The following is an 11,481-nucleotide window of genomic DNA, read 5'->3' as shown; positions in this document are numbered from 1 at the left end:
GCAATCCACTCACCTCGCCCTCCCAAAGTGCTGGGATTACAGGCTGAGCCACCGAGCCCGACCCCTAGCATAATTTTTTACAGTAGTGGTGTGGTGTGTTAATATTTTAGGGGCTGGTAGTTATATAGATTGAAATGAATTATTTCAGCTAAAATTCAAGAAGTATATAAGAGACACAATAGATGAAGTTTTTATAGTCAGAAGAGGTTTACTTTCTATTTTATCAGATAGACAAATCTAGCACTCATAATTGTCAAGTTGGTGATAAAATGTATTTTTTAGGTGATGGAAAACTGATAACTGGATTTATTAATTATTCATATGTATTCTAGAATAATGTTTTGGTTAATGGTTTCTTTAATCTGAAAAAGTCAAGTTGAATACACATCAGATAAGAATTAAGACACTAATCAGAAGTTAATTGCTTAGCATTAAGTATCATTGCTTTACTTATTCATTAATTCACAAAAGGGTATTAAACGTGTCATTTGCCAAATCTTTGGGGCATGTAAAAATACAAAGATGATTAAGACACAGTGTCTTCCATCAAATAGCCACCAAGCTGGTGGGGAACATAAATGAGTAGATCTTTGATTTAACATGGCAAATTCTGTGCTCCTTGCTTCTACAGATCAGAGACTAACTGTCCTTAGTAGTAGAGGGCTAGGTTTCCACTGGAGATGATTTGTGAACTAAGTCTTAGAGGATATTAGAACTTCTCTCTTGTGCTGGAATTAAAGTACAGAGAACAGTGTGTGTAATGGGTGCAAGGCTGCGTGGCATAAGAACTCCCAGAGGCTGCTTCTCTAAGGGAAGGTGAGTGCTGAGAGCATCAGGAACTCTGTGCTAGAGTTGCTTTTCTACTTAATCTAGGAGTCTTTTTTTATTTCACATTTACCTAAGTAGTTTAATACTCAGTACACTAATCCAGTATTTGAAGAACCGAACACAAGAACGTTTTAAAGGCATTTCTGTCATTTATTGCGTTAACATAGCTATACTAGTGCTTACTGTGGGCTAGACATCTTACTGTGTGTTTTTCCTTTAAAGTGTTCTCAACTTATGTGCTGAACACTGCTGTTCAAATTCACATCTAAGAGTAAAAGCATAGAAGCTCACTATGATGCTTTGATATGGTGGAGAAATCAGAGTGATGTAGCCATAAACTAGTACCAACATGAGGCACAAAGTCAGTGTGGGCCCTTAGTTAGATACTCCTTTGACATTAGAGCTAGAACCCAAACTTTGGACTCATCAGCCCACATCCTCTCCATTGACTACAGACAGGGATAGGTATGTATCAGGTCAGAAGGAACAATTCTAAGGAGCTAAAATATTTTTCATGCTACTTTAACATTTAGATGCTGCTTGTCAACTTATTATTTTTAATAAAGGCAAACTTCACTAAAACATCTTAGAATTTCCTCCCCAAATGAATACATATAAGACAAGGGGTGTTTGAAAGATATACTTTACCATGGTTGCTGGGATTTCCATTAAGTGTTATTATATTTCCTGACACTCTCATGCTGTTTCCTCTTACAGACAAATTGATGGTAAACCAGAGAGGCCTTCAGTGACATATGCGACATATCGAGGCCCCAGACAAATTAGGAAATATTTAAAACAACAGACCATGTTGACAACTGTGAATACCTTGGACAGAAAAAATGAAAGTTCGGACTGTAGTACAAACACAAAGGCTGGCCCTACAGGTGAGATTGAAGCTGAGGTATTGCTATCCTTGTCATCATCTGGCACGGACTCATCTAAGAAAGGATGTTTGCTTGGAGGCCTGTTAGAAAACTCTGACTGCAGCAAAATAAGTCTCAACACAGAAAACCATCTGGCAAACAATCCAGAACTGCAAGACATTGCTTCTTCTAAGGATCTTTTAAATAAAGATAATTTTGGTGGCTCTGAGAGAGATGGGCCATCCCCTTCATCTGTGACTAACTCCAGCTACTCTATTGGACAATCTGACCCACAACATCATTTAAGTTCTCTACCAGTTTCTCAGACTGACAGAAATTTGGTATGTTCAACATTGTTTATAGAGAGTACCGGTAGTGAAGTCCCTTGCAGTCCAGATTTTCAGAAGGTAACTCCAGCAGAAAGTACTGTGAAAGCAAATAGCTCTGTGATGAGTATCAGGACATGGATGCAAAGAGAAGAGCCTCGGATCCCTGCTATTTTTGACTTCTCTTGCAGTAAATCTGATGGGAGTGACACTACTGAGCAGAAAACGATAAATTTGCCAAGTCCAGATAAGTCAATTAGGCATGAAGATCTGCAGTTGCCAGAAAGTAAGTGTTCTGACAAGCAGACCATAGATAACTCATCAAAGCAGTCTGCCAATCATGCCAATGCCATTGCTCCTCAGAGACATGCTGTGACAGACTCAGAACTTGTAAATGAAGGAAAGAGGTTGTCTGCCCAAGACTCACAGAAAAATGTGGCTGTTACAGAAATCACACAAGGAACAGAAAGTGCCTCAGCTGGTGAACCCACAGCTTCAAGTCATGTAAAAGCTCCAGTAGGTAGAGTGGAGTCATTACCCAAAGATAGTGACCAATTGTTTGAAACAGAAGCCAAAAAGCTTGATTTTGGGCCACATGACAGAATTCCTCAAATTATTGGCATAAATAAAAAAGACGCAATCTCTGTAAATTACATCAGTGAATCGGCAGTTGTACCATGCTTAGAAAATAAAATAGCACCTGAATTGAATTATGAACTTAACAGCAGTCACATTGCAGAATCTTTTCTTGACTCTGAGAGTCCTCAGCAAGTCAAAGTTTCACATGATGCTAAAACATCTCTTACCCTTTACTGTAAAAAATCTAATTTCAATACTTCACCTCCTGCCTTTGTTTCTGGAGTTGAGATGCTGTGCAAGCTGGATATTCCTGCTTTAAAGAACGGGGGTTCTTCTTTGCTTATTGAAACTGGGAATGTCAGCGTTGCTGATATTTCCTGTCAGCCTAGTAGGTGTCAAGAAAAAAGTGCCACCAATCACACTGAGGCTATAGACAGGAAGTGTTCTCCTCTTCACCTTGAGCATGCATCTGCAGTTCTTGAATCTAAGGAAAGTCTTCCTGATAGTGAAAAACGCCGAGTGCCTCTACATCCCGAAGCCAGTGGCATGCACTTAACTGGGATGGAGACACTGAGCTTTGAGCCTGGAAGCCTCTCTAAGGATCACAGTTCCATTTCATCTCAAGGCCCTATTAAGGCAGAGTTAGTGCCTTCAAACACTATAGCAAGTAAGAACACAACTGAGAAGTCTTACTCTTTTTCCTTGGAAACCAAAACTGATAACATTGCTAAAAGTTTATCAAAAGCTGAAGTTAGTGGTCATAACAGTGTTTCTGTTGAGTCACATTCTGGAAGAGGAAAAATGACAACCTTGTCCGAGGTACCTATTTCCCAAACAGAGCCCAGGGACGTTTTTCAGGATAAAATTTCTTCTTCATTCAAAGGAACTGTTGTGCCAGAGAAGCCTATTTTGTCAGAGTTAAATTCTGTAGAGGTTGCACAGGACAAAAGTTTTCAATCTATGGATCATAAGGATATTAAAGAGAAATATCCAGATGCTGGCCTTAAAGAGACGTGCCAAACCGAGGCTTCTCCTTCTGTCTCCCAATATCAGGGTATACAAGAAACGAAGGTAGATGCCTTAGGCGGTCCTCTTGCTCTTCTGGAAAGGAATAGATCTGGGGTTGTGCTGCCTGTTCATGATGAGACAGTCACTAGGCAAATGGCACAGAACTGTGAAGCTAACGCCTGTATGTTTCAATCTTTGAAGATGTGTGGGACTAAAAAGATTTGTGTTTTCTCAGAAATGGCAGAACTCAACTTATCTAATATTTCCCCCGAATTCCAAGAAATGGATTGCACCAAAGTAAATTCACCTTTTATGAGTTCTGATATCAATCTGGAAAAAAATGTTTTTGCATCTGAAAATTCAAGCCTTCTTAATATGCCTTCCGTGCTGAGATCAGAAAAGAAAGCCTCGTCTCACAGAAAGAAAGAGGAGAAAGGGGACACTCATTTTCTAAGCAGTGGTATGGTTAGTGTATCTTTCTCCTCTAGTCACTCTGAAGAAGTTAGTCTGTTTATAAATTCACATACACCTTCAAATAATTTTGATTCTTTAAAGGTTACCCAAGATCTCATTCATGAAGGTACCTCCTTAACTAGCCTGCTGTACCCTAATAGCTCTTATTTGGAACTTGAAACACCTCTCTCAATAGGGGCAGAAGTGACTCCTTCTCAGGAACATTTTGGGATTCATCCTCTGAAGGGGTCTCTTGATTTCCCAACTGCTGCCCAGTTTGACAGTCCCTTGGAAGCAGAGACTGAAGCAGTTGCTGGCGCTGCAGCGTCAGTTAACAGCTCCAGCCCACAGTGTTCTGAAGCATCTGCTGAGCACATAGAAGCTGGGAAAAGAGCACATGACCAACTTTTGGACCTCAGAAGTGGATTACTCAAAAAGGCTGATACATTGACTGATGAGATTTTAAATTCTGCCAGGGAAGAACTAAAATCCAAACACATAGTTGGTACCTGCCAGGAGCATACAGCCATAGATGGTGTAATGAATCCAGGTACCCTGAAAGAAGACATTCCCGAGAAAAACTCACCAGAAGTGACATTAACAGGGATCCAGCCAGCAGAGTGTTTGGAAGAGCATGGTGCAGAAAGCATGTCAGAAGTCAGAGAAGACAAGGAGGCCTGTGTTTCACCTACAGTTGGTGAGAAGAGTCTCATTTTTGATTCTGATAGAATGAATGTATCTTGTTCATTAGAAGATCGAGCTCGGGAAATGGTCAATAAGATTATTTATTCAGCCAAAGAGAAGTTGATAAATGATGCTGATGAACATAGTGAGGATACTTGGGATTCTGAACTTCAGGCTAATACTTCAAAAATTCTGAACAGTGATAGTGTTAAGCCACATGATATGGTTAGGGATCTCTTGATATCAGAACAGGCAGTAAATCAAAGCACACATGAAATCGGTGAAAATAAAATATTAAGTAAATTCTTCTCTGTAAGTGACTTAGTTAGTGGCACGGAGTCAATTAAAGGAAGAGAAATGGTTCTTTATCAGAAGCCCCCATTTTCTGGAGATGAAACTGGACAATTTGGTAGTATAAATTTGCAGGAATCAGATACTGTTTTCCTGGAGGAAGACCTGCCACATAAAGAGTTAGATGATAGGGTAGAAACACATTTGCTTTGCAACGAGGACTGTAAAAAGGCAGCAGAAGTACAGTGTAGGGATAATCACAAAGGCAGGACTGAGGATGCAAGAACTCTTGTATTAAATTTCAAATGGCCTCCATTTGTGAATGATGACATCCATACACCTGGTACATCCAAAAGCAGTTTGTCTGATAGTCTTGTGTGTGTATCTGAAAAAAGCTTGCCAGGGCACGGTAAAAACACACCCCTTGTGACATCAGAAATAGGGAAAGTACACAAAAAGGATAATGAAGTAACCATAGGAAAAATTGAGCTTATACCTTTCATGTTAGAAATGGGGGAAACGAGCAAAAAGGATGCTGAATTGAATATTATGAAACATGAGGCAGTCCCTTCTATGTTAGAAAGAAGAAGAGCACATGTGACAGATGCTGACATGAATCTCACAAAAATTGAGCCAAGAGCTGGTGTTTTTAAAATGGGAGAAGCGTGTCAAATGGATACTGAGTGGTGTATTGAAAAAACTGAGGGGTTACCTGTCATTTTGGGAATGGAAGACTCTTATAAGATGAAGGATACCGAAGGGGATGTTGGCAAAACTGAGATGATGATGCCTGTTAGGTCGGAAGTGAAAAGTATTCACCAGAAGGATGCTGAATGGGATATTGCAAAGACTGAGCTGACACCTGTTACAAAAGAATTGGAAAATATTTACCAAAAGTGTACTGAAGGGGATGTTGGCAAGACTGGGGTGACACCCATGTCAGAAATGGAAAAAGATGGTGAGGGGATTACTGAAAAGGCTGAAGTGATACCTGTTATGTTAGACATAGAAGATATTCACCAGGAGGATGCTGATGGGGATATTGCAAAAGCTGAAGTGACACCTGCGAGGTTAGAAATGGAAAATACTCACCCAAAGGGTACTGACAGAGATAGTGCCAAAACTAAGCTGATGCCTGTTGTATTAGAAGTAGTAAATATTTACCAAAAAAATGTTGAAGCAATCACCAGAAAGACTGAGAGACCTGTGTTGGAAATGGAAACTACTTACCAAAATGCTACTACAGAGGTCGTTAGGAACACTGAGATGGTCCCTTCCGTGCTAGACGGGAAAGAAGTACACAAGAAGGCAGCCCCCAGCTCCTTAGAAATGGAAAAGACATGTGAGAGGGATGCTAAAGAGACTATTGGAACGATGGTGTCCATGCCCTCTATGGTAGAAATGGAAAAAACATTCCCAGGTGATTCTGGTGGTAATATTGGGAAGCATTGGGAAGGTCTACTCACCGTGGTAGACATTGAGAAAACATATGGAACAGGACTGGAGTTGACTGTTGCACAAGAGGAGGCCATATCCCCTGTGTCTGAAACTGTCAAAGCACTTCAAGAGTATCCTGAAGGGAGTGTTGGAGAAATGAAGGAAGAGCCCACTGAAATAGAGGAAGGCTTGATAGCGCATGACAGTAGACTGGCCTCACATTTCAGGGGGTATGAGTCACCTACATTAAGTAAGGATTATGAGGGCTACCCAGCCTTAGCACTGCCACATTTTCAATCTGAGGATACCATAGTAAGGCTAGATAAAAGAATGTCTGTTACAAAGGTATATAACAAAAGGAGAGAGAGGGATTGTAGCGATGACAGAGAGGAGTATAATTTAGCCTTTGTTTCTCAGGATGACCAAGAAAACTCTTCCTTCACTATATTATATGAAGAGCCCCTTCAAGATGAGGATAGGTATCCCTCTGCAGAAGCAAGAAGAACGCAGTCTGTCTTGTTTCCCAATGTGTCCCCTGACAACATGCCTGTTCTGGTCTGTGAAAGGTCTGAGAGCAGAACTGACCTTGTCCATCACTTTGAAAAAGATACACAACTAGGTGAGACATTTGATAGTGATAGTTCAGAAATGTTCTTATCAGTGGAGGCCAAAAAGTACAAGATTTATACTTTAGCTCTATCTCCCATTTATGAGGATGACAGCTCCCAGGAGGACATTCTATCCAGTGAGGCCTCACCAGGTCACCATGGCTCCAGGAAGTCAAGAGACAGTGAGAACCAGTCCTCCTCTGTTTTATCTCTCCTCCAGTCAGTATCAGAGCGCTTAAAGATGAGTTTTGATGAAGACAGCAGAAAGGCAGGGGAAGAAGAGGAGGAGGAGGAAGAGGAGGGGGAGGAGGAGGAAGCAGCATTGCATAAAGGAGGTCTGAGAGCTCGAAGGAGGGAGCATGTTACCTTCCAGTTGTCAGATCCTTCCATCACATTTTATCCTGAGGATGACCAGGAAGGCACTGGAATTTCTAAGAACTCGTATGTGATGTCAAATGAACCTACTACCTCCAGTCTGCAAATTGGTCTGTGGCCAGAAAAGACCTCATGTCTCCAAAAATCTGACCTTACTTCTAAACTACATTCTTCTTTAAAGAGTGCTTATCATCAGTATTTGCAGACTTCTAAAACTCATCCCTCAGAAAAAGGAGCCAGATTTGGTGGAATTTTTCAGGAACCAGTATCACAGTATTTCCGTGTTCAAGATAACCCAGGCAGATTGAGCCCCTTCATACTGGTAAGTTATTTTGATTATTAACTAGTGAAGTAAAGCTTCAGTCATGAAATTATCTAGAGGCTTATTAAGAAAATCAGTGTTTTGAGGTTGTGCAAAGTTTTTTTTTCTTTTTTAATATAAGATGTATTCTTTGGTTGAAGTGTATCATATCATGTATCTTAGCTGTACTGTTACATCCAGAAAACAAAATTGATCAGAATTTGAAAAGCATAATAGAGAAGGAAGTTATTTTATAGTCCTTTGATAATATTTTTTAAATGAAACTGACAGCATTCTAAATTTCTCAAGGTACTATATGTGGGAAAATTGTCACTTTACATTTAGCTTATGTGTCTTGTGGAAACATTTGTGTTGGGTAAAACTTGAAAGTATGTGTTTGACAGCAGCCTCTTATAGTTGCTCACGTTGTTGTTCTTGCAAAGCAGGGCAGTGAACAGCCCAGTTCAGAGAGAAAGAGTTGAAAACATTACAGCTGGAACCTGTTTTGAAATTCAGTTACATTTTTCTTTGGTTTGGAAATATTTAAATGTCTAATAAAGAATATTTATTGAATGTGGACTTCCTGGCATTCCAAAGATCCAGGCACTTTCTTGGAGATTCCTAAGGCTTGTATCTTTACCTTGAACAACCTTAGTGGCAATTAATGATGCTTGAAGACCAACCAGAATCTCACAAGGCAGTCATTTGAAAAGAGATAGGTGGGATTTGAAGAAGTATTTCTTTCATGGTTCCCCCTTGCCTACCAATCAAGTGGAACCTCCTCACTCCACATTGTAAGCCCCAAGCCCCAAGTTCTACTTTGTCTAACCATGTCTCCCCATCCTCTGGTTACACACTCTCTGTTTCCTACCTCTGTACTTTGTCTCAAGATGGTTGCCTCCCTGGAATTTTGTTCTCTAGTATCCCTGCCCCAACTTGCCACATTTTTTTTACCCACTGAAATCCTGTTTTTCAAGATCCTCTAACTACCACTTCCTCAGAGAAGCTTCTTCCCAATCTCTCTGTGTCATCACATCACCTCCAGGCCGGTGCCATTTCTGTAACCTGGCATTTTCTTTGTATTTTACCTGTGGGTTTAACTTAGTCCCCTATTTAGAAAGTGCAAGTGTGATCATGTATTTCCCCCTTCTAAGCTGTGTGCTTCTTGAAGGCAGAAACAGCACTTGATTTTCCTGTATATGTACATTGGAATCCTTTGTATCTAGAGAAACCCTTTGCTCATAATGGTCACCAAGTAAAATACATGATAATTTGTATTTATGACTGCTAAGAAAGTGAACTATGCACCTTTTCACTGATATTTCTTAAGATTTGTTTTTCCACTGTTGTTATTTCAGAATGTTGACAAACAAATGTTGAGATGTAACCCAAGACCTGGGAAGGTAAGCATAACTTTCTCCCGTAGACTAACATAAAAGGTGAAAAATAAGGTTACTTTTGAGGATGTTTAAGATAAATGCTGACTTAGAAAATTACTATTTTACTAGAGAATTTAACATTAATATTTGCTTTTATGTATTTAGAATATTTTGCTTTCTGTAGTCTAAGAATTTTAGAATATAAAATACATTCTGACAATTAGTCATTGTGCCTACTTCCTATATGTTGCAGATGGTTATCTATGATCTTCATGAGAGTAAATATAAACAGGAAGTCTACTGTGATATTCCTGATGCAACTTCATGGTCCTTTCCAAATGGGGTTCTAATCAAAGTTGTAAGGGGCTGGTAAGACATCTCTTAAAATTGTAGAGCATGTTTTCTGAAGTTGTGTCGTCTTGCTGTTTATGTTTTTGTATTTCTTATTAAAGTTGTATTATTTTTCCTCTAGTTTTTGAGAGAATAGTTTGAGGCATTGTTATTACTGTTTCGTAACTTAACTGTCCTCTGTATTTACTATGGCAGAAAGTATAGTCTTTTTTGGGCTTGAAGCCAGCAGTAAGTTGCAAGACCTAATATGTGCAATCTATTAAATCAATATCATTCTGTGATTGCATTATTAGCAGGATAGATTTGGCAAGTCGAGTTGAATGCTTCAGCTGAATGAAGCATAACTTTGAAAATGATTTCAGACTCTGTGGGATGCTAAGGAATTTGAAGGCCACATAGTTAGAGTCACTCGTATAGCTGACATGCTCAGAATGAAGGAAACTTTGTATGGTCTGAAAATGAGGGAAAATTTCATTTATTATTATGGACCATGTTACATAGACACACTGGAGCCAGAATTTCACAGTCCTGTGTTTAGGTTGCCCGATCAATATTCCTACTGTACACAGTATGGTGTAGTGTTGTCTTCATACAACAGGGTAAGACACATGTCCTCGATTATCCAGCAACAGGACAGTTAAGGTAGAAGTGTAATTTGGAGTTGTTAAACTGTTGTCTTGAATATGAATGTATAGCTTTGTGTATACAGTACTTATAAAGTACATGCATACATTAATATAGACATAGGCACATATTATGGTACTATGTTCAGGAAATATTTTTATTTCCAAATTTTATGCACTTTTATTTTTTCTTTTACTATTTATCTATACTTAAATTAGCCTGTATTATTATTTCAAAAATAAGATTATTTGCTATTAATAGAGGATAGCCCAGTTTAAAAAATTTAAGTAGGTAAAATGGTCTATAAGTGTTGCTCATTTATGCCTTATTTCTTAGAAAATTAAATATAACTCACAATTGCACTTATGTTTGTTTAGCTGGATTTTATATGAGAAACCACATTTCCAGGGTCAGAAACGTGTATTAGAAGAAGGGGAAAAGGTGTTAAATCGTGACTGGATTCTGCAGAACAGAAGGCATCCACAGATAAACTTTGTATTGGGTTCAATCAAACGTGTCTTAAAGGTAACCATTGTTAATTTTTCTCCTGTTTTGTATTTTGTTATATTTGTCATATAGTAAAGCTGTGTTGTGACCTAGCAATGCTTAGAAATAGTTGCTAATATTTGGGCTAATGTTACTAATTTTCTTTATCATATTTATAATCTTGAATTTATATATAAAATGTTAGAATTGATGATAATTAAAATATTAACTGTAATCTGGTTCATAAAATGGTATGTGACGCACTATATATTTTTAAAAATAATATTAGAAATATGCTATTCAGGAATCTTAGGAAAATAGCCAATATTTTCAAATATATATTTTTCTAGTGTAGATTGCTACCACTCAGTGTAGGTGTGTGTGTGTTTGCACACGTGTGTGTGTGCATATGTGTATGTGTGTGTTATGGGAAATTAGGGGAGGGTGGGAAGAGGAAGAGAAGGTGTTTTTTTCCTACTTAGAAAAGATTATTTAATACTAAGATGGGGAGGGCCTTCCAACATCATAAAAAAATTTGTAATAAGCTCTGTGATGATGTAGAGAAGGGAAGAATTGGTGTCAAGGACAGATCTCAGATAAGGACAGAATTCTCCTCCTGTGTATTTTTAAGATTCCCTTCAACATAACATAATGCATGATGCGGTATAGTGACTCATGGATATATGTTTTTTAAGTTACGTAGATTTCATCTATATACTTTAAAAATTAAAAGTTGAGGTGGACCCTATCATGGTGATACGGATTGATGTTATTCAACTCTTGATAATGGCACATAGCATACAGAAAAATTAAACGTAGCATGACTGCAAACTCAAGTTATCATAAAGGGGTACCTTCATGTATTTTATGCGGATCAATACTTTC

General features: G+C 38.6%; 1 protein-coding gene across 1 annotated transcript in view; it reads left to right on the top strand.

Annotated features, from left to right (window-relative positions):
- The window catches only part of CRYBG3 (crystallin beta-gamma domain containing 3), a 123,736-nt gene that overhangs the window by 49,818 nt on the left and 62,437 nt on the right, over positions 1-11,481 (top strand). The window contains exons 8-11 of the mRNA XM_021714101.1: positions 1,546-7,777; positions 9,115-9,159; positions 9,389-9,504; positions 10,488-10,635. Of these exons, the coding sequence (XP_021569776.1) occupies positions 1,546-7,777; positions 9,115-9,159; positions 9,389-9,504; positions 10,488-10,635 (6,541 nt within the window). The remainder of the gene's footprint in view (positions 1-1,545; positions 7,778-9,114; positions 9,160-9,388; positions 9,505-10,487; positions 10,636-11,481) is intronic.

Source organism: Carlito syrichta, unplaced genomic scaffold, assembly GCF_000164805.1.
Source record: "Carlito syrichta isolate Samal-C Ts95f unplaced genomic scaffold, Tarsius_syrichta-2.0.1 Scaffold305223, whole genome shotgun sequence".
Classification (NCBI taxonomy): Eukaryota; Metazoa; Chordata; class Mammalia; order Primates; family Tarsiidae; genus Carlito; species Carlito syrichta.
This window is presented reverse-complemented; position numbering and strand designations above follow the sequence as displayed.